Source organism: Polyodon spathula, unplaced genomic scaffold (genome assembly GCF_017654505.1).
Source record: "Polyodon spathula isolate WHYD16114869_AA unplaced genomic scaffold, ASM1765450v1 scaffolds_766, whole genome shotgun sequence".
NCBI lineage: Eukaryota > Metazoa > Chordata > Actinopteri > Acipenseriformes > Polyodontidae > Polyodon > Polyodon spathula.
The window spans coordinates 344100-364295 of NW_024472254.1; the positions used below are offsets into that span (position 1 = coordinate 344100).

General features: G+C 44.5%; 3 protein-coding genes across 6 annotated transcripts; 2 read left to right on the forward strand and 1 right to left on the reverse strand.

Annotated features, from left to right (window-relative positions):
- The first annotated feature begins 250 nt into the window (after positions 1-250).
- rab34a (RAB34, member RAS oncogene family a) lies at positions 251-7912 on the forward strand. Of its 2 annotated transcripts, none has more exons than XM_041241383.1 (11): positions 251-633; positions 2261-2364; positions 3116-3207; positions 4485-4553; positions 5157-5258; positions 5557-5621; positions 5718-5769; positions 6107-6188; positions 6454-6544; positions 6732-6839; positions 7078-7912. In XM_041241383.1, the coding sequence occupies exons 2-11, from the start codon at positions 2311-2313 to the stop codon at positions 7143-7145; spliced, it is 783 nt and encodes a 260-aa protein (XP_041097317.1). In that variant the 5' UTR covers positions 251-633; positions 2261-2310; the 3' UTR covers positions 7146-7912. The 2 variants fall into 2 exon arrangements, with proteins under 2 accessions (XP_041097317.1, XP_041097319.1); XM_041241385.1 differs by having other exon boundaries at positions 4488-4553.
- Positions 7913-8003: 91 nt separating this feature from the next.
- zgc:174895 (uncharacterized protein LOC100126024 homolog) lies at positions 8004-11203 on the reverse strand. 3 transcript variants are annotated; one of them, XM_041241387.1, is made up of 6 exons: positions 10933-11203; positions 10225-10361; positions 9691-9784; positions 9387-9533; positions 8799-8894; positions 8004-8435 (listed from the first exon to the last, which is right to left on the reverse strand). In XM_041241387.1, exons 2-6 carry the CDS (start codon positions 10345-10347, stop codon positions 8281-8283), a joined length of 615 nt encoding a protein of 204 aa, XP_041097321.1. In that variant the 5' UTR covers positions 10348-10361; positions 10933-11203; the 3' UTR covers positions 8004-8280. The 3 variants fall into 3 exon arrangements, with proteins under 3 accessions (XP_041097321.1, XP_041097322.1, XP_041097323.1); XM_041241388.1 differs by having other exon boundaries at positions 10225-10400; positions 10933-11031; XM_041241389.1 differs by lacking the exon at positions 10225-10361 and having other exon boundaries at positions 10933-11202.
- A 4670-nt stretch (positions 11204-15873) lies between these two features.
- On the forward strand, positions 15874-18993 carry proca1 (protein interacting with cyclin A1). The gene is made up of 4 exons (XM_041241321.1): positions 15874-16560; positions 17139-17271; positions 17583-17717; positions 17935-18993. The coding sequence occupies exons 1-4, from the start codon at positions 15963-15965 to the stop codon at positions 18803-18805; spliced, it is 1737 nt and encodes a 578-aa protein (XP_041097255.1). The 5' UTR covers positions 15874-15962; the 3' UTR covers positions 18806-18993.
- Positions 18994-20196: the final 1203 nt, after the last annotated feature.

A 20196-nucleotide genomic window follows, 5' to 3' on the forward strand; every position in this document is an offset into this window, starting at 1 on the left:
AAAAAAAGTGCACATTTTTTGTCTAAATAAATGACCGATACGTTGTAAATATATTCTAAATATACATCTAGAAATTTAATTGGACGAGACACTCGTATTTAACACGGAGTATAAACCCATATATATATATATATATATATATATATATATATATATATATATATATATATATATATATATATATATATATATATATACTATTTTTATCTTCTTTAATAAAATATAATTGATTGCCATTACTGTACTTGTAGTCCAGCAGTGCGTTCTGGTCGGCTATGGTGTTTCACGACCAGCTGGGGTCCCTGTTTCGCTCACAGACATGAATCGCAACTCATGCCCCTGTCCCGTTTGGTTGACTGGGGAAGGCTGTATTGTGAGGAGAGGGCAGAGCCGAGACAGCGCTTGCTGGAGTCACCCGCTTCTTCCCTAATCAAACCCAGCTGTCTGCAGACCACAGGCATGCAGCGGACCCTCCTTCCTGCGCTCCTCCGTGATTTTCAGAAAGGGTGGACGCGTTTCTTCTCATCACAAACAGCAGACACTGGGATTTCTCTTTTTCTTGCACGGTATAGAGAAACGGATTGCTAAACCTGCAGAAGCGTGTAGAACAGATCTGGATCTGTGTGTGTCGAGGTAAGCGGAGTAGCTGGCAAAATGCAGACAAAATAAAAATGGATCGACTGTTTCTTAAAACGAACTGGTGCGTCTTTAACTAAACGCGACTTTTAGTTTATTTTTGTTAAACGCACATTAATTTTCTTTTTTTCAATTCTATTTTCTTTTCCAATGTGTTTTTCCTTCGCCATTGACCAGCTAGTGCCGTTGTTCCTGGCTCAGTGAACCGGTATTTTCAGATTGAAAGTAAACTGTTTTTAATAGTTATATTTTAGTTTTGAACAGTAAAACAACACAGTTAAAAGTGCTCTTTATGGGTATAATTTGTTTGTTTGTTTGTTGTTGTCGTTTTTTAAACATGTTGTATCGGATTAACAGCATGGGATTTTAAAAAATCCCAAGGATTAAAAATAAATAAATAAATAAACAGACCGCCAGACAGACTCCATTTTTTTAGTTAGCTCAGATGCCAGTATTGTGCAACGCCATGGCAGCTGTGTTATTTCCAACGTAAAATAGTGTTTGCAATCAATACAGACTGAATGTAAAAGCATTCACTAAAAAACTTTTAAATTTTTTTTTTAAAGCGACCCATTGTGGATGATGATCACCGAATGCGTTATAGGACTTGAATAGTTGAGCCATGTACAGATAAGACACCTCTGGAAACAGACCGCGTTGACCCCCCAGTTTGTTTATGTTAGTCGGATAGTGCACTGCCAGTATTCCCAGCGCGGCTGCTTGTAGAGTGGGTGTGGCTTTGCTTGGCGGAGGGTCGGGCAGGCAGGTAGAAGGCACAGGTAGACACTGGAAATGCTGCTGTCAGTCAGGACTCTGGAATGAAGATGCACTACTGTACACAAGAGACCTTTAGTAAAGCTGACCTGCAGAACAGGAAACTGGGCCTATGTTGAAGAAAGTGCCAAGCAGAGGTGCCTAAAATAAAGGAAAACTCTATGGAAAAACAGTTCTCTCAGCTGCTAGTTTTAAACCGTTCCATTTGTTTCTTTTCAAAAGCCAAAACCCTACCTTCGCTGGTTAGTTACTAGGTATCCCCTTCTAACACACAGTCACTAAGTGGACAGCGAGTGTTTGTGTTGCCAGAGACTCTGTGTTATCTTGCAGTGACGATAGAGAGAGCAAGGGAAGTAATACAGAGCTCCCTCCCTCACAGGGGAGGCTGGGAGTGCTCTGTTAGGAATGTTCATACCATTCAGAGTATGAAGCAGGAAACTGTGGCACAGACAGACAGACAGACAGACAGACAGACACAGAATAAAAACACTCTGTAACACAGCACTGAACCATTGTAACCCCTGCGCTATGTGCTGATGAATCAGGCAGTGTCTTCTGTAGCATGTTGTCACCGTTTGGAAAATCCTGGTAATGCTGCCTGGAGCTGTGTGGAGCCAGGATTCATTTTAGTATGGAATTGGACTCTGCACCTTTGACAGCACACTGGGTGCTAGGAAATGAGCCCGCATGTCAGCAGATGTTCACACAGCCACCGTGCCTGGCATGTCTTTACAGAAGTGCACTGTCAGGTTCTCGTGTTTTGTTTGTCTTTGCTGCACAGAGAGTCGGACAGCCCTCTCAGTGCACAGTGTCCGGGGTGTGTTTGTGCCGATTCGTTTTCTCTTTGCAGAGACGCACTGTGGTTTCTTGGATAGCTTTCTCACCCCACCGTTGGCTGTGATGAGCATCCTTCCTCCGGTCAGAAGGGACAGGGTCATTCCCCAGCTACCGCAGGTATTCACAGCAACTGTCTTGTCTCTAAAGCATCCCCTCCGAGTGAAGCGACTGGAATTGGGAATTGATTTTAAAAAGGACTGGACCCTCAACCCTGATACAATACCCTTGCTATGCAATGTAATGCTACTGCATTCCCGCCAGCCTGCTGTAATGCTCTGATGCTCTCTGAAAGGTGAGAATGGTTTTGTGGGTTTGTGTGCAGTTCCAGTCCAGGCTTGCTGCACACTAACTGCACATTCCAGCTCCCAGAGCGCAGCCCCACCTGGCAGACCCAGACAGAGCGGCTGCTCCCTGTGTGGTGCCCCCCCCCCCCCCCCCCCCCCCCCCCCCCCCCCCCCCCCCCCCCCCCCCCCCACCACCCCCCCCCCCATGTTTCTATGGGCTTCCTTTCTGAGAACATGGGATTGGCTTTCAAGGCTGGAATAGTGCAGGAATCCTGTTTCCTTCTCTCTCTCTCTCTCTCTCTCTCTCTGGGAGTTCTTTGTTGTTTCTGGATTAATTTCAGAGTTAAAACAGCTGGATCTTGCAAGTCGATTCTTTTTAATCTGATCTGTTATTAGTGCATTCATTTTAGTAAAGTTTTTTTTTTAGGAACTTGGGTAAATCTCTTGAGGGAACAAAGTCAAGCAGACAACAAACTTTTTTTTTCCAATAAATCTTTATCAATAAAGGGTTAAGTAGCGTAAGTGCTTAAACACAGCTTGTGTTTCACCCCTGTCCTGTATATTGACTCAGCCCTGTGTTCCAGTGTTTCACGAAGGAAGCCGCCCTTCACACCAAAGGCTCGTTCCATTCCAAAGTGAAGGGAGCCTGTCAGGAGCAGAGGACTGGGACAGTGGGGTAAGTCTCTGCTTTTATCACCACAGTCACCTGCAGCACTCACCGTTTCAATCTTGCACTGAATAATCACTGGAACTGGGGGCTCTGGAACCACAAGAGGATGCTCCTGCCTTCCCCAGCCCCCAACCACATCCACTGTCATCACGGCTGCTTTAGGCATTGCACCGAGTTCAGACACGCAGGCTCTTGGTGTAGAGCTGGGATTGCATGGCTGTGCAGCAGCAGACCCTTCATTAAGACAGTCCAGAGTCAAAGACAGTTCTCTTTGTCTATAAAGTGTGCAAACAAGTCCCGTTGTCTCCTGGCACCCCCATCGTCTCATCTCATCTCTAACCCTGCTTCATGCATCGGCTCATCTCATCTCTAACCCTGCTTCATGCATCGGCTCATCTCATCTCTAACCCTGCTTCATGCATCGGCTCATCTCATCTCTAACCCTGCTTCATGCATCGGCTCATCTCATCTCTAACCCTGCTTCATGCATCGGCTCATCTCATCTCTAACCCTGCTTCATGCATCGGCTCATCTCATCTCTAACCCTGCTTCATGCATCGGCTCATCTCATCTCTAACCCTGCTTCATGCATCGGCTCATCTCATCTCTAACCCTGCTTCATGCATCGGCTCATCTCATCTCTAACCCTGCTTCGTGCCCCTTTGGAACTTGTGCTTCGTGTTTGTGTTTGTTTGCCTTGCTGAGCTACTGTGTCTGGAACCCCGCTGTTTGCTGGTGTATGCTGACGGCACAGTTGCTATGCCAGCTCTGTGTAAACTGCTTGCAGAAGATAACTAGGGCAGCGTCCTTTAGCACCCGTATCCAGGCAACCACTGGCAAGCACAGTCCTGCCTCCTCCACACACCAGCAGGGGCTTCAGTGTTCTGGAACACAGTGACACACCCACATCTTCAGTGTTCTGGGACACAGGGACACACCCACATCTTCAGTGTTCCTCAAAAAAGAAAGCAGCCTCTTTACTGTGTTTGGGTGATGCCTGTAAGTGAGGTGTTTCTGTAAGAGCGCACCTTGAGCTTCCACTTCTCATGACCTGTATACACATTCAGATGATCCTGTGGAAATGTATTGCCCATACAGATCTGTGCTGCCCTTGCAGTGCGTCAGCAATGCGGTTTCAGGGGAAGGTTACAGCAGGCTTCGCGACCTGCGTTATCTCCCTGTTTCATGGTGCTCTTCAAGTCATTGAAGGGCCCTAACAGTACATGTTGGCAATTATTGCCTGTTTTCTCAAACAACCTCCTTTTTGTTTTTAATCCTCCCAGCAGGTTTAAGATTTCAAAGGTCATCGTCGTTGGAGACCTGGCTGTAGGGAAAACATGTCTGATTAACAGGTGAGCTGAAAGAACTGCAGGTGAATAACTAATAAAGTGGAACATTGATTAACAGGGGAGCTGAGAGAACTGCAGGTGAATAACTAATAGAGCAGAACATTGATTAACAGGGGAGCTGAGAGAGCTGCAGGTGAATAACTAATAGAGCAGAACATTGATTAACAGGGGAGCTGAGAGAGCTGCAGGTGAATAACTAATAGAGCAGAACATTGATTAACAGGGGAGCTGAGAGAACTGCAGGTGAATAACTAATAGAGCAGAACATTGATTAACAGGGGAGCTGAGAGAGCTGCAGGTGAATAACTAATAGAGCAGAACATTGATTAACAGGGGAGCTGAGAGAGCTGCAGGTGAATAACTAATAGAGCAGAACATTGATTAACAGGGGAGCTGAGAGAGCTGCAGGTGAATAACTAATAGCAGAACATTGATTAACAGGGGAGCTGAGAGAACTGCAGGTGAATAACTAATAGAGCGCTGACCTGTAGTGGTGAGAGAGCTTGAATGATCTGAGAGAACAGGTGAATAACTAATAGAGCAGAACAGGTGATCTATGTAGGTGGTTCACAGGGTCTGTCTGCTTCTGCTTGTTTCCCCCTCCAGGTTCTGTAAGGACGCCTTCGACAAGAACTACAAGGCCACCATCGGGGTGGACTTTGAGATGGAGAGGTTCGAGGTGATGGGGGTCCCCTTCAGTTTACAGCTGTGAGTTTAATGATGGATTCAATAAATCTGCTCACTACATCTTTTGAAATCATCAGACAGGTCTGTTTATTTAACCCTAATACCGTCACCATTGCAGTTTATATATAAGCCTGATTTGCGAGGGACCTCAGTCGGGTCTGTTTTTTATTCCCAGTTGTAATGTTAGTAAGTGCAGCTCGATTAATCCAGGGTGAAGGAGCGCTGATGTGATTAACAGTTTGGAGACTGCACCAGGGTTATGAGTGGATGTGCATGTCCTCCTGTGTACTGTGAATAACCCCTTTGTGCTGTTCAATAGATGGGACACTGCGGGACAGGAGCGCTTCAAGTGCATTGCATCTACCTACTACAGAGGAGCACAAAGTACGGGTCCTGCTTCACTCATTGGTTGGTTTTACAGTGCTGCTATGCTTCTTGTGCACAGTGTTAAGTGATCCCCTGTCTGTTTTCTCATTGCAGCAATTATAATAGTGTTTGATGTGAATGACGTGGCCTCCTTGGATCATGCAAAGTAAGTCGGAAATCAGGTTTGCAAAATCGCTTATTGGACTAGTCTTGGCTACAATACAATACAATACACATTGCTTTTTATATAGCGCCCTTCACACCATGACATCCCAGAGCAACACCACCAGAGAGCGCACGTGTGCAATTCACTGCAGCTACAACCGCAAATAACCGCTATAAAAGCACATTCAAAAAATGTCTTTTCAATTTTAACTTGAAAAGAATCCAGTGTTTCAGCTGGATAGGCTGTCATTCTACTCCAGAATGCCTTTTAGTCTGTAGAAATCACACGGCTTGGTTTTGAAGAACGTTGTGTTAATGATCGATTTGTATTTTTTTAGACAGTGGCTTGAAGATGCACTTAAAGAAAATGACCCGAGTTCTGTGCTGCTGTTTCTAGTTGGTACTAAGAAAGATTTAAGTGTAAGTGTGTTAAAGTGTTGCAACTGCATCAAAAACTATTTTTAATACAGAAACCAGGGTGGAAATAAGACTCCCATTGCAGAGCAGTTTCGCCCATTCCAGATTTTAACACAAGCTTGATCAGCCACAGTGTGTATAGGTAACAAGCTCAGGTGTGTCTTATTAAAGTCATCTTAAAACCAGGAATGAATTAAACTGCAGTGCAATGGGAGTCTTCGTTCCATCTCTGAGACAGAATCAGACAGTTTAAATCTGTTTCCCGCAGTCTCCTGCCCAGTACTCGAAGATTGAGGAAGATGCTATCCAGCTGGCAAAGGAAATCAAAGCTGAGTATTGGGTAGTGTCTTCACTGACAGGTGAGAGGGAAGAGGGAGGGGGCTGGCTGGCTGATATCTGGTTGAAAAGATCTAGGTAGAATTATTCTTTTCATCATTCACTCCTCGATAACTTAAAAACATTCGGAGTGCTTAGTATTGAAAACCTGGTAAGTGATTGTAGCAGAGTGGCCCAGCATGTTGCTGAGTCTGTCTGTCTTTGCTGCAGGAGAGAACGTCAACTCCTTCTTCTTCAGGGTGGCGTCTCTAGCGTTCGAGGCCAGCGTGCTGTCCGAGCTGGAGAAGACCAACTCCAGAAAGATTGGAGAAGTCATCAGTGAGTATTTCAGCTAACTGCTGTGCCTGGCTAATTGCAACCAGACTCCTTCCGTGTGCAAGAATCCTCTCTGCAGGGTTTCAGTTTAAGGCCTGTGAGCGCCATCTCCTGGCAGCAAGTACTAATGCATGTATTATTTTGCAATGCTGTAATGATGCCCGAGGTTAGTCAGTTTGCCCCTCATATTCAGTTTGAAGTGTTGAAAATACTCATGTACGTTTGCATTCCTCTCCCACAGGGATTAATAGCAATTCTGACAACCTGTATGCGACTTCCAAGAAGAAAAAGCCCAGCTGTTGCCAGTGAAGAGATACAGGGGGGTTTTATTGCACTATGCTGACTTGGTACCAAAGAATCGATCACCACTCCAGAATCAACCCGACCGGAACACTCCGAACAGTGATGCAATGTGGATGGAATTGGAAGCAAGGGTTAGAGTTTGGATTGTTTCAGCTGGTCCTGAAAGTTGATCAAAGACATGTGATCGGAATGGTCTGTTTTTTTTTTTTTTTTTTTTTTTGCATTGATAAAATGTGTGTTTTCAGCCTACACATTTAAAATGCAGCTTTCCGTGGCTGCTGTGTAGACTCGTGTCTGGTTTAGAGGTTAATGCAATGTGGCTGCTCTCTCATGTATTGTAATCTCACTGGTACTGCCCTCAGTTGTTTGTGTGTGAGTGCTTCAGCCCCAGGCCAGCTGCTCACAGTGCAAGGCTGTGACTCTGCATGTTTTAAAATAAACACTGAAAAGAAAAATTAAGTTTTTAGTTTCTCTAATTTGCAAAAGCTGAATTTGTCTTGAGAGAATCCCTTAAGTGGCAACTCAAATACATAAATAAATACAAATGAGCCTTCTTAAAAACGGGGGGGGAGTTCAAATATTATAATGTAAAATTAGCTGGAAATGCAAGTCGTGATTAGACAGGACGGCGGTACGTTAAGACTGCCGTTCCCTGCCTGCCTGCGCAAACCATATAGAAAACAGAAATTATCTTTAAAATAATTACAATGTTTGACCACCAGATGGCACTGTGGCCGCATTTTAAATCTATTGCATGCAATGTAAACAGTCTTAAGCAGAGTGATTTTGTAACCACAATACCAGGAGTTGCATGTTTGCAGTAACACAGAGGCTTGTCCATACAGATAGATGAAACTTTGTATGTTCATTAAATTAGGTATTTATTTACAAAGCTTTGACTTGTGAGTTTCTGATAGTGCTGGTTTTATAGCCCTTGTAACAGCCATTCATTTGAAATTGAATATATATTTAATTGACTGACTTTGTGAATCTGACCTATTATTGCATTGGCTTTCCCCCATGGGGAGCAGAGACACCTCCAATAAAGCACAAGCCGCTCGCTCGCTCTCTCTCTCTCTGTAATAAAGACTGATCCATCGCTTCCCCGTGGCTCTGCCTCGATCCCTCTCCCCGGCAGCGTTCAGAGGCGGTCGTTGCTCTGGAAGGCTTGGAAGGACTCCAGGCTCTGCTTGTCGAACTGGGGCTGCAAATGAGCAGGTACACAGTGGGAGTGTTTGTATCGCTCCCTGATCCACTGCCCTCCCTCGCTGTTCTCAATGCACACAGCAGCAACACCTGCACAAGGAACAAGGGACATATGTGTCTCACAAATAAAAGAAATGATGCTAACTTTCTTATTTTTGCAAGGAGGTAGGAGCACGAAACAGGGTTGGATCAGGTCATCCAAACGGTCAGTTTCCTCCTCGTAACACAAGCGCCCAATTCCTTGTGTTCCTCGCGTGGTTACCAGTACATGCAGAATTGCTAGATTTGTAATGTGAGAACTGTTGAAATTATATACGATTTTCTTAACTTTAATCGCTCCACCTAGTGGAGCTAACTGCATGGACGTGGGCTGGACATTGTAATGGCAATGCAGTGTCCAGTGTTGTGTGTGTATATTATTTCACTGCAGACGGTGCACAGTAGCTCACTCACCCACTACAACTGCACCTTGCTGCTCCACCAGTTTGATCGCTGCCTTCATTGTCCCTCCTGTCTCTACCCACTGGTCCACGATCAGGACACGCACCCCTGCAGCCGGGAAACAAGACCATTCTTAAGGAAGGTGCTGCGGTTTTTACACGCTGATCCTCACACTAAATAGAAGCTGTTACTTCAAGGCAGAAGAAGTGCTAAACATTACCCACTGCCTGGCTGTAAAAGACTTGGTGTGTGGTTCTCAGTTGAGTGAAAGAGAATCTGACCTGCTCTGATCAGACTTGTGCTATAAGACTTCTCGATGCTCTAACAAAACAAAAACGCTTCACACCAGCAAGATCCCGCTCAAATGCTATTGCAATAAACTGGTACTCCTTTTAGTCGGGACCTTTAAAAACAACTACGGCTGGTTTTTCACAGACCCTGATTAGCACTATTCTTGGACTACCTGCTGTACTGGTGCCTGTCTTAGTTGCGGTCTGTAATCAGCTGTAGATATCTTCTAATGGATGCTTGGATAAGTGACAGAGAACGTTCACCTATAGCATGACCTGGTAGATAATGGAAACTCCTGCAAGCCTGCACCTGCTTTTAAGATGTCAGTGCGGACCTCCAGGGCTTTCTCCCTCCCCGTGTAGTCAGTGTAGTCCTGGGAGTGGGTCTTCACACACAGGTGCCCTGACTTCCGAATAGCGAGGAACCCTTTACCAAGAGAGATGGCAATGGCAGAGCCTGCAAACCCACAGAGAAACGGCAAAGTGAATCGGTCCCATTCGAAAACCACATTGTGTGGATCCTGTCCATTTAGTTTCAGATTCACGTCTCGTCACAGCGTTTGAATCTTCTCCCAATCCTGCCTCAGACCTGATCCTCCTGTCCTTGTCTTTACCTAGAATGAATCCCATGGCATCAATCCCAGCCACCAGGTCGATGGTCTCTCCTTGGAACGGTTGAAGCAGGTCTTCAATGCAGTCTTGCAAACCCTTACAGAGAAAAGGAGCTTAGGTTGCAGGACTTGGAAACAAATGCATGCAATCTTCTCCTTTCCCTTCATTTTTTGCACTAACTGTACATGTTAGCAGAGGGTGTCAAGAGGCTAACCCTTTTCAAATGTGACTGCGGTATAGTGTTGCAAAGCATAGTAAAGCTGTAGTACAGTGCAGGTGCTGTAAGCTAGGTGAACCACACATGGTATTACTTATTAACTAAGATAAATGCTTGGCACAAATAGCACAGGATACAAGCATGGGAAAAGAACAGCAAACTACACAATGACTGGATAACTTCAATTCCAGAAACACAATCAAGAAGTGGATTAAGCAGTAGTCTTGGTCTGCCCCGTGCTAATGCAGGAAAGGCAGTCCAGGATTAGTGCTAGTCAGGGTGTGTGAAACCAGCCCAGGGTGTAATGCTGGCTCTGTACCTGTTTGTTACAGTACAGTCTGGAGGGATCGAGCCAGGCGTATTTAGGTCCCTTCACATTCGGTGCCATGAGGTCCAAATACCAGCCTTTCTCTCGCTTTGCAGGTACTGTCCACACGTCCATTCCAAGGGTAAGCACTGCTCAGAGATGAAACACACCCACGCACGCACACACACCTAGTAAAACCAGGAATGAATCAAAGTGCTGTGTGATGGCAGTCTTATTTCCATCCCTGTTTTGTAGTGTAATAACGTTTCGTTTCTAAAAAGGAAATATGAAATGTTTTCAATAAAAACCCTGCGAGACTCCTCTCCAGAAGCAGTGTTCAAGTTTGCTGTAACGATGCTTGAAAAAGCTACCCTGGCGTGCGGAACACAAAGACTTTTTAAATTTAAAAAGGATTACACAGTGTCAGACCCGTAGCTGTGCTGGTTTTTTTTTTTAAATCAGCTCGGTTTGTTTTCTTTTAATCGCATTGATTAAGAGCCGAATGCACTGTTCCACTTTGTAACAGTTCACTCATTCGCCATGTTGACACTAAAACTAAACATAGTCCTACTTTCCTATATTTATGTTGATGTGTAAAATCAGATCGCGAAATAGTGACACTAAAAAAAAAATTCAATTTTCTTTGCACTGTGTTGCCAGGAAGCATAAGAGCGGACAGCTGCGTAATTAAACTAACAGAACAGATTTCAAGAAACTTACGGTTGTTTTTTGAGAGCTCTGGTCAGGGAGAATGATCGAGAACCACATGCCAGGACTCCGCGAAGACCTCCTAAAATAGGCGTCGCGCAGCTGGGGTACCCATCCACCCCCGCTGAAACCATTACCGCTCTGGATATTTAAAGAGACAAGCAGGGCACTTAATATCACTTACCGCTTTCTACCAAGCGGGGGTGAGACTGGCAGTCATCATTGTTCCTTGGTTTGCTATTGCCACGGCAGCTCTGGTGGACACGCACCTCTGCCGGGAGCAGTAAAGAACTTCAAACCAAGGGTTTAAAATCCATTCTCTCACCTCTTAGTAACATTAGCTAAATTATTTTTCTTTTTCAGTATAATTGACTGTTAAAAAGTTACTGCTGCATCCTGGTACCCAATCATTTCCTGTGCTGTAGGTCACACGATCTGAAAACAGGTGGAACGTTGCGTACAGGGCACGAGTAGATTCTGGAAGCAGCGCCAGCTTTTTACTAACTGTCGCATTAACTCTTTTTTATTTTATTTTAAATCTGTATTTAAAAAAAAAAAACTAAGATAGTCAAAAATAAGAGAGGAAAGTGGGCACTTGAGATGTGTTGCTGTTGCAAAAATGTCTCAGTTATTTATCACAAATGAACTAATAAACGTTCTAGCAATAACTCGCGTTATGCTTCTTATTATTCTCTGACTCGTTCTGTACGTGAGATTCCCAGGAGCAATGTTTAGAGAAGGTTTCACTGGTTTTATCATCATGCCAGACTCGCCAGACTTTGTATTTGCTGATTTATTTATAGAATGACAAGGAAAGCTCACTTGGCGTGCCATGCGTGTATGGGTGCTTGTGTGTTGCTGTTGCTGCATCAGGGAACACAGTGTTGAAAGTGCCTGCACACACTGCTCTTGCTGCTAATCTCCCGCTGCAGTGTTGCTCTCTGTCTGTAGCTGTGGGACGGGCTGGCTGCAGTAGAGAGTGGACAGTGCGCGGTTCTCGGGGATGTCATTCTCCTCGTCGGGGTGTTCGTGGATAGTCCGGTACGAGGGCGCCTGCGGAGGGAAGATTCCACAATGAACTGCTTCTGGAAAGACTCCTCATCGCCTCATAGGTTTTTTTTTTTTTTTTTTCCGAGGTGGGGAAGCACATTGCCGTGCCACTGCGCACTGAAGCCTGCGCAACGCTGATATTTTCACAAGACCTGTACATTCCCTACCTTTGAAGCAGGCATGTCTTCTAACCAAAAAGGAAAATGTGTTGGCGAGGTTAAAAACAAACCAAAAGACAACGAAGGGGGTGACCTCCAGATGAAAAACGCAACGACAGGGAGACACTTCAGATTGCTTTGAAAGCGATGCAGTCTCCGTGCTGATAAGCAAGGGCCACTGTACCACTAAGCTGTGTGCGAATATTAGGAATGGATGAAGTGCTAAAGCGTGGCCCTGAATGTCTATGGTGTACACAGACCAGTCTGTAGGGAGCAGGGTTTGTGTGTCTGTGTGAGTGCTTTACTTACCACAGAAGACCTTCTCTTCAATCTTTTGGGAGAATCCCTAATCAAGCGCAACTCCTCCACTCTGCTCAGCGTTTGAAAGATTGAAAAAGGTCTCTGCTTGCTTTGCAGTGCTGAAGGACCACATCCCATAAAGCAATGGGAATATGACGAATAGGTGGGGTTTAAAAACATCTGCATAGGTACACCTTGTGATGAAATCTCTCCCCCTGTTAGAACAAGACTATTGGAAGAACGCTCACACAAGCACAAGCATGCTGAAACTTCCACTCTACTGTGAGCTCCCCCAGTGCTCTGATATCACAATAGCAAAGTAGAAGGCTCTACAAGGCAACACAACTGCCAGTGTTCTATATGATCACATGCCTTTTGCTATGCCCATTAAACTGGGGCGTTTAACTTAGAGTAGCCTTCAAAATACATTTACCATTCCGAGTGAGTTTAGAAGCCGCTCTTCAATTCTAGCTGCCTGCCATAAACACGTAAATGCGAGAGCCATCTAGTGCACAACAGTGTAATGCCAGCAAAGCAAAAGAGGAACCCGAAGTGGCAGATCACTAGATGACGCCGGTTCTGCTTTACTAAAGACGCAGATCTAATGAATTGAAGCGGGTCAGTCATCGAGGCTGCTGCTGCTGGTGCATGTAACGCCTCTGACCTGTTGAAGGACGCCGCCTGTGTAAAGAAGCGTCATTCTGCTGGGTTTTAATGCTCTCTTCATGTCGGAGGGAGCCTCGGGCACAAGCCTTCCAGGTGACTGCGCCAGCCCCGCGCCCACGCCACATGGAATCCATTGCTGGTTTATTCGGCGGGTTGATGTCTGAATTGTAAATGTGATTCGCTTGGGCAGCCTGCTTGAACGCGAGAGGTAATAGAAATCAGCATGCATTGTTTAATAGGCCGACGAACTCAGGTAATCCCCCACACCAGCAGGCAGCCTGATTGTAAAAAGAAAACATGAAATGAACAGCTGTCTGGAATTAAACTGCAGACCGTGTTAAAGCTAAAAGGGAAACTCTTTTCACATGCTTGCTAATAACCAGCCTTCGAGTCACAAAATAACAACACCAACAGAGCACAGCAAAAATAGATATATTTTTTTTAAATCATAGGAATAGATTCTGTGCAAAGAAAGAAAGAAAGGACAGGAGTTATGCAACAATGAATCGATACGGTTTTTATTTTACCAGCCTGAATTGAACATGAATTGATCGATTATCGCCCTGATGACTAACAGGCATGTTTTCGTTGGTATTTGACGGCTTTCTTGCAGAGTGTAGCTTTTTTCCTCGAACGCATTTATTACATAGACATGTATCCTAACACACGCATGCATATCGATAGCTGGATTTGCAGACTCTTGCGAAGCGCATGCGCATTTTGCTTGCTGCTTGAAGTGATCTCAATGCATAGACTATTGACTATCATTGCCTTTCTGATATACAGTGAAGACGTGTTTTGGTTGATACTCTGAACACAGGAAAGACAGAAAGAAAGCTCCCAGCTATTGCGTGAATCGGTTTCAGATCCCAGCAGGGGGTTAAGAAAATACGAGACGCTTTTCTTTTCTTCTTTTTTCTTTCCTTTTCTAACCCCCCCCCCCCCCCCCCCTTTCCTATAGGGAAGTCAGGATCGCCTGCTGCATCGGATGATTTTGCATCACCTTCTGTTCTTCCCCCTCCCTCTGGCAATGCCTGGGTGCTGAGAGCAGGCTTCCCAGCCTCCTAGCAGAACACAAAAGGGATCCCACGATACAAAGAAAGGGGCTGAGCGGGCGCGCTGAGGGGGCCTGAAATGAAAGCATGACAGGCAGGCATTACACTACAGGAAGAAAGGGATGAACGGCGTGAGCAAAGTGTATCGGACCCCACAGCTTCCCTATATGAGAAGTGGTCCCCCAGATATAGCCTTCAGTAGCTCAGCCATATCACTGTCAGGGCGGGTTACGAGCCACGGCACATACATTTACAGCACGTGGAACAAGGTCTTGTAAGAAATTGGCAGATAATCTTTTGGAACCTTTGCCAAGGAAAGCCCGTACCAAGTGTCTTCACAATTGCATTCGCGACTCTCAAGATATAACTAAATTAGGATGATGTTATTTTTGAGGGCTTGGATTCGTTATTAGTTTTCATTTTCTTTAGTGCATAATTATCAGTAAAAAAGTACCGAAAAACCAACACATTTCTGTGAAGCATTACACTTTCAATATAATTTAAATATAATCAAATTTCAATATAATTGCATTTATTAAAAACTTTTTTCTTTTTTTTTTTTTTTTTAAATGAGACGTCTCATTCCCTCTGTAAATATCTTTCTAAGCAATCAGATTTAAGGGACATTTTCCAGCAAGTTTTGAAGTTAGATTGGGATGTCATGTTCTTCATCTAAGAGTCACGAAAGTGAAATGACATTTTACAGAAGATATGGAACGGGCATGTACATGCGCGACCAGTCACCCAGCTTCCAGCTCTGCCTGAATCTGAGCGCTTTTCCATTCCGAATGTCTCAATCAGGAGAGCCCTTTGTTCGGCGTGAAAGTTTGAAATAGGTCACCCCCCCCCCCCTCCCCCGGCACCAAAGGAATGTTCTCATATTGCTTACAATTATTTCAAACTGAAAGACAATGAAAGAAAATCGGAGAACCGCTCAGAGGGCAATTTGATAATGCCCGGCGCTGCACAACAAATCTCCCGAAAGATGCCCAATCTCGTGGGTCCTTAGAATCACCCCATCTCCTGTTACCATGGAAAGCGTGGCAGTCCCGCCTCCTTGGGACGTCACCGAACTAAATCTTGAGTTTGGGGGGGGGGGGGGGGGGGGGGGGGGGGGGGGGGGGGGGGGGGGGGGTGTCTCGAGAGGTAACTAGCGGTCAAAAGACCCGAAAGGAGGTCATTTCCACCACACTTAACCATTTTTTTGCCGGTAATATTTTGAGATTGATTGGTATTGATTGTATTATTTATTTATTTTTTGAAAATATCTTTGTTTTTATTTTCTTTGTGGGCTATATGTATTTATTTATATGTGTATTATTTATATGTGCATTGTAATATATATATATATATATATATATATATATATATATATATATATATATATATATATATATATATCTATATCATAATGGTATACAAATAGACCACAGTTATACCTGTTCTGTTCAATATAAATAGTATTTTAACACAAATATTGATGTATGATAATATTGTGTTTGATAATTATAATTAATAATATTAGATATAATAATAATAATAATAACAACAACAGACCAGCCACAAAAAAACCGTTAAGTCTTATATTATGAACATTAAAACATGTGGGGTCCCAAACGCAGGCGATGATCCCATGTGGATCGGTAAGTAAAGGGTTAATTTTCAAAGAAACCACTCCCTCGTGAAATCTGACAGTATTAAATAATCAGACCACCAGAAGAGATGCTTTATAAAGGACCGGGAGCGAACAGGCTCTCGCCGCCGGTTTAGGGGTGCTGTCCGTGACTCGTGGTGCTGAAAGCACGGTGCGGTCATGTGGTCAGTATTGTTCGTGTTCCTGTCCTACCTGGACAGAAACTTCGTGAGAGGCGAATTCCTCAGCCCCTTTCTAGCTGCGGAGAAGGACAGCAACGGGTTATATAACATGCTCAACGGCACGTTTTGCACAAAGCGGTCCAACATTGAATCAGCCGAAGGGTTTAGGCTACTGCATCAGGTGTCAGACGGCGTTGAAGAGGTCAGGTCTGTGCGCGACCAGGCGGGTGTGCTGGTCGACTGCTCGATAATCAGCGACCAGATGCAGGTAAAGTCGTTCATGCACCTGTGCAGGCTCGGACTCAGCGGTCAGAGGCACAACAGAAGACTCGGGGACGAAGCGGAGGCAGAGGCGAGTTCCGTTGATGTTGCCGCATCCAAATCGAACTGCCTGTCATTGCTCAAGGTCAAAGGCAGGCGCAAAAGCCAAGACAAATCCTCTCCGGCCCTTAAAGAAAAGGAGAAAGGATCAGAAGGGCACGCAAAGGAAGAGAAGGAGCCCGGAAAGAGTCTCCACCGGACGAAACGGGGCTTCACCTACCCGGGTACTTTGTGGTGCGGAGCTGGTAACAACGCCGACAACTATGATCATTTGGGTAAGTCATGTCAAAATGAAGCCATAAAGACAGACGGTGTTCTACAGTAGTGGCACCTTCTGATTCCACCCCTAAGTATAGCAAGCGATACACGCTTGGGTGGAATGTTTGTTTTTTATTTATTGCGTGTAAACTTCAATGTTTTAATATCTAAACGAGCATCACTTCATTAGAAATCTACCTAATCGAAAGTTAATTACTCCTTGTAATGTGTTTTTTTAATAACTACTAACATTCTGATAAGCTAAGTGATTGACTCTCTTAAACTGTAGCGTGTCGAATGTTCCTCGGGGATAGAACACGCCATTTAATGAAATGTTGAATTGTAATTAATGTAGCAAAATAAAATATTGTAAGATAGCTACAGTGCGAAAAAATCTGAATATGGTTTGCATCTATAGTTGTGTGTGTATAGAAAGAGCAGATTCCTTTAATGTGCATGCAAATTATAGACCTTTGCAAAATGAATGCATGTTTCAAAACAGAGCACACCCGGCTTGCTGCAATACCAGTTAGCAGCAGATCAATCCAATTCGCCAACTGTACAAACACACCTGTTTTGTTCTTTGCATTCACAGGTGAGTTTGCAGAAACGGACAAGTGCTGCCGTGTGCACGACCACTGCCAGCACACCATCCAGCCTTTCAGCTCCAAATATGGCCTCAGGAATTACAGGTGGTACATGATCTGCCACTGTGACTGCGACAACGCGTGAGTTTACAACCCATTTACACCCGGGAACGTCCAAGGTGTAGCTGTAGGGTTAGGGTTACACAAGCGTCTAATATGAAACTTTATTTCCGTTTTTAGTGGATACTGCATTACATTTGTATTTGAATACAGTAATTGATCTATCTATATCGAGAGAGAGAGAGAGAGAGAGAGAGAGAGAGAGAGAATATATCAAATCAGTAGCTGATTGGTCTACAGATGTTTAGCATGAATTAAGCCAAACCCTCCTCCCTTTGTAGCCTGCACCCTGTCCATAGCTGCAGTATGTCATGTACTCTGTCTTCCCACAGGCTGAAGGAATGCTTGAGAAAAGTCAACGATACGGCGTCCAGAGTGATTGGCCAGGCTTTCTTCAACGTGATTGAGGTGCCATGCTTTGAATTCAGATACGAAGAGCAGTGCGTAGAACGCGTGTGGTATGGATGGTGAGCATTCTCTCTCTGTCTATAGATCTGACAGACTCTCCCAGGCTCATCATAAGAGGACATGATGTATATTGCAATGATGTAATGTTTGCCTAACATCTCAATCCATCTAGATCCAGATCTCTCCAAACAACCCAGGCATGCGCACTCACCTGCATTGCTTGTAATCTATTTCTAGTTAACAGTTTCTAGCTGACTGGGTTTTTTTTTTTTTAAGGTGTAATAAATACGACTTGGTTGCGGTTGCAGAACTGAAGTCATCAATTCCCTACGACTTTGGCAACGTTGATGTGATTGACGAGCTTACACTGCCACCTCCGGTCCAAGGGAAACCTGACGAAAATGCAAAACACGGCACACCAGACTCACCCACCTCTAGCACCACTGTGAACACGAAGAACGCTGGCCCGACCAGGCCAAGCAGCGGCGGTGGCAGCACCAGCACAGCAACGCCAGAACAGCCATCGCTAGGCAACGTCGTCACAGCAGCAGAAGACTTTATCAAAGTGCTGGCCACCGTTTCCACCTCGCACACAAGCTCAACTGAGGCTGCCAAGAAAGACACGGCTAAGGCTGACAAGAAGACAAAGAAGAAGAAGAAGAAAGTCAAGAAAAACAAGAAGAAAAACAAAGGCAAGGGACTGAAAAGGAAGAACAAACTCCAGAATCGTTTTGAAAACCAGGAAGCAGTGTCCGTCGCACCTAACGCGGTGGGAGAGGTTAAAATCAACATTTTCTTGGGAGAGGACCTCATGAAGCAGGACAAGGGAAACTTCAACACAGACATAGTTAATGAACTGGCAGGGAAAGAGTCGGACCTGGGTGGGAAACAGGACGTCTTTAATGACGTGTTGAATGACGAGCCACCAAAGGTAGCAGAGACCAGAACCCCAGATCACAAGGAACCTGTGGTCAAAGTTAAAAAGAACTTTGAGTCAGAACCACGCCCAGAACCTGCTTCTGAGCCAATAAAAAGGAAGAGGCTAGGGCGAAAAGGTAGAAAGAGAGTTGAACCCCGAGTCCTTCCTCCACCCACACGCCTCTCTGCTTTTGGAAACCGTACCCAGGTATATAAGTCCCTTACCTAGGCGCGATAAACCCGAGGTAGCTTGGTCTCCCTTGGAAGACTGCTATGATGTCATGATGGTTAGTCATGTTCTGAGGAGCTCTTGAAGTGTGAACCGAGATACCGTTGTTATTGTTTTGTTATTTTTGGTAGTTAGTGACATTTTTTATCTTCTGCAAACAATAATAAAAAATAGAATTGCATATTAAATAAGTTGGATTGCATTTGTTTTGATGCATTTTTATAAAGGAATTGAAAGGATTCACATCCACAAGGGGAGTGGTCCTGCTATACGTGCTATTCAATACAATACTTCATACAGGCAGCAGCAGGCACAAGGCACTAACATTATATTCCCTTTATGTGAAAATAAAAGGTGTAAATCGGACACATGCCATTGGTCTAAGTAACAATCTTACTGTCATTACAAGCTCTCTCTCTCTCATTATATATATATATATATATATATACACACACACACACACACACACACACACACACACACACACACACACACACACACACACACACACGCACTGTTGTAACTGTTTCTCCCAAAAAGGGTGTCAAAGTCCCTTTACCACACATACCTCCAATGGGATTATCCCATAAGGTCAAGAACATTGGCACATTCCTTAATGAAGGATAATCCCCGTCCTGGACATGCATTCCAGTCTTACTTGCACTTCCTAACACCAGGCACCATGCTGTATTTAAACCCCAAATCACCTGATCCTCACCTGTTATTTCAGCAATACACTCCCTTACAGGTCATGTCTTGCCATTGGATTCTTAAGGTTTGCTGTGCTCTAGAACACAAATTAGGTTCTTAGAGGAGCAGCAAGGTTCTACATCAGGGGTCTCCAACCCTGGTCCTGGAGAGCTACTGTGGCTGCTGGTTTTCATTTCAACCAATCTCTCTTACTTAATTGAACCAATTATTGGCTTAGTCAGGATGAACAGGTGTTCCAGATCTTTAGCCACTGATGATGTAAAGACACCTGTAAAACCAGCTGGATAGGGTCGCTCCAGGACCAGGTTTGGAGACCCCTGTTCTACAGAAGCATGGCATTTAAAAAGGGGTCTAAGAGAACCACTAGGAGTTACATCACATGGTGCTTCACATATGGAAGTGCACCGCTCTTACCGACCCAGCAGGGATCACATTAGGATGCACGGTCCATCCCTTTTCTTTTGCCATGACTTTAAAGAATGCAATTAAAAATATTTTAGGAGCGGTAAAAACATGACTTAACAGTATGAAAAATACATCGATTCAGAAATCTGCATGAAGGGCTTTATACAGCTAAATGTACACTCAATTCAATGAATGCCAGCACTGTGTACACATTTTCCCAGGGTAGAAGACAATGAACAGTCATTCACTGTGGTCAATGGTGGGAAAAATGAGGT

What these genes read in the sequence shown, in the direction of transcription:
- rab34a (XM_041241383.1), top strand. Translation starts at nt 2,311, where the DNA reads ATGAGCATCCTTCCTCCGGTCAGAAGGGACAGGGTCATTCCCCAGCTA. An exon ending in AAAACATGTCTGATTAACAG is followed by an intron (nt 4,554 to 5,156) that starts GTGAGCTGAAAG and finishes TTCCCCCTCCAG; the next exon opens with GTTCTGTAAGGACGCCTTCG. An exon ending in AAAGATTGGAGAAGTCATCA is followed by an intron (nt 6,840 to 7,077) that starts GTGAGTATTTCA and finishes CCTCTCCCACAG; the next exon opens with GGATTAATAGCAATTCTGAC.
- zgc:174895 (XM_041241387.1), bottom strand. Translation starts at nt 10,347, where the DNA reads ATGGACGTGTGGACAGTACCTGCAAAGCGAGAGAAAGGCTGGTATTTG. An exon ending in GACTGTACTGTAACAAACAG is followed by an intron (nt 9,785 to 10,224) that starts GTACAGAGCCAG and finishes TTTCTCTGTAAG; the next exon opens with GGTTTGCAAGACTGCATTGA. An exon ending in TGCCATGGGATTCATTCTAG is followed by an intron (nt 9,534 to 9,690) that starts GTAAAGACAAGG and finishes GTGGGTTTGCAG; the next exon opens with GCTCTGCCATTGCCATCTCT.
- proca1 (XM_041241321.1), top strand. Translation starts at nt 15,963, where the DNA reads ATGTGGTCAGTATTGTTCGTGTTCCTGTCCTACCTGGACAGAAACTTC. An exon ending in CGACAACTATGATCATTTGG is followed by an intron (nt 16,561 to 17,138) that starts GTAAGTCATGTC and finishes TTGCATTCACAG; the next exon opens with GTGAGTTTGCAGAAACGGAC. An exon ending in CACTGTGACTGCGACAACGC is followed by an intron (nt 17,272 to 17,582) that starts GTGAGTTTACAA and finishes GTCTTCCCACAG; the next exon opens with GCTGAAGGAATGCTTGAGAA.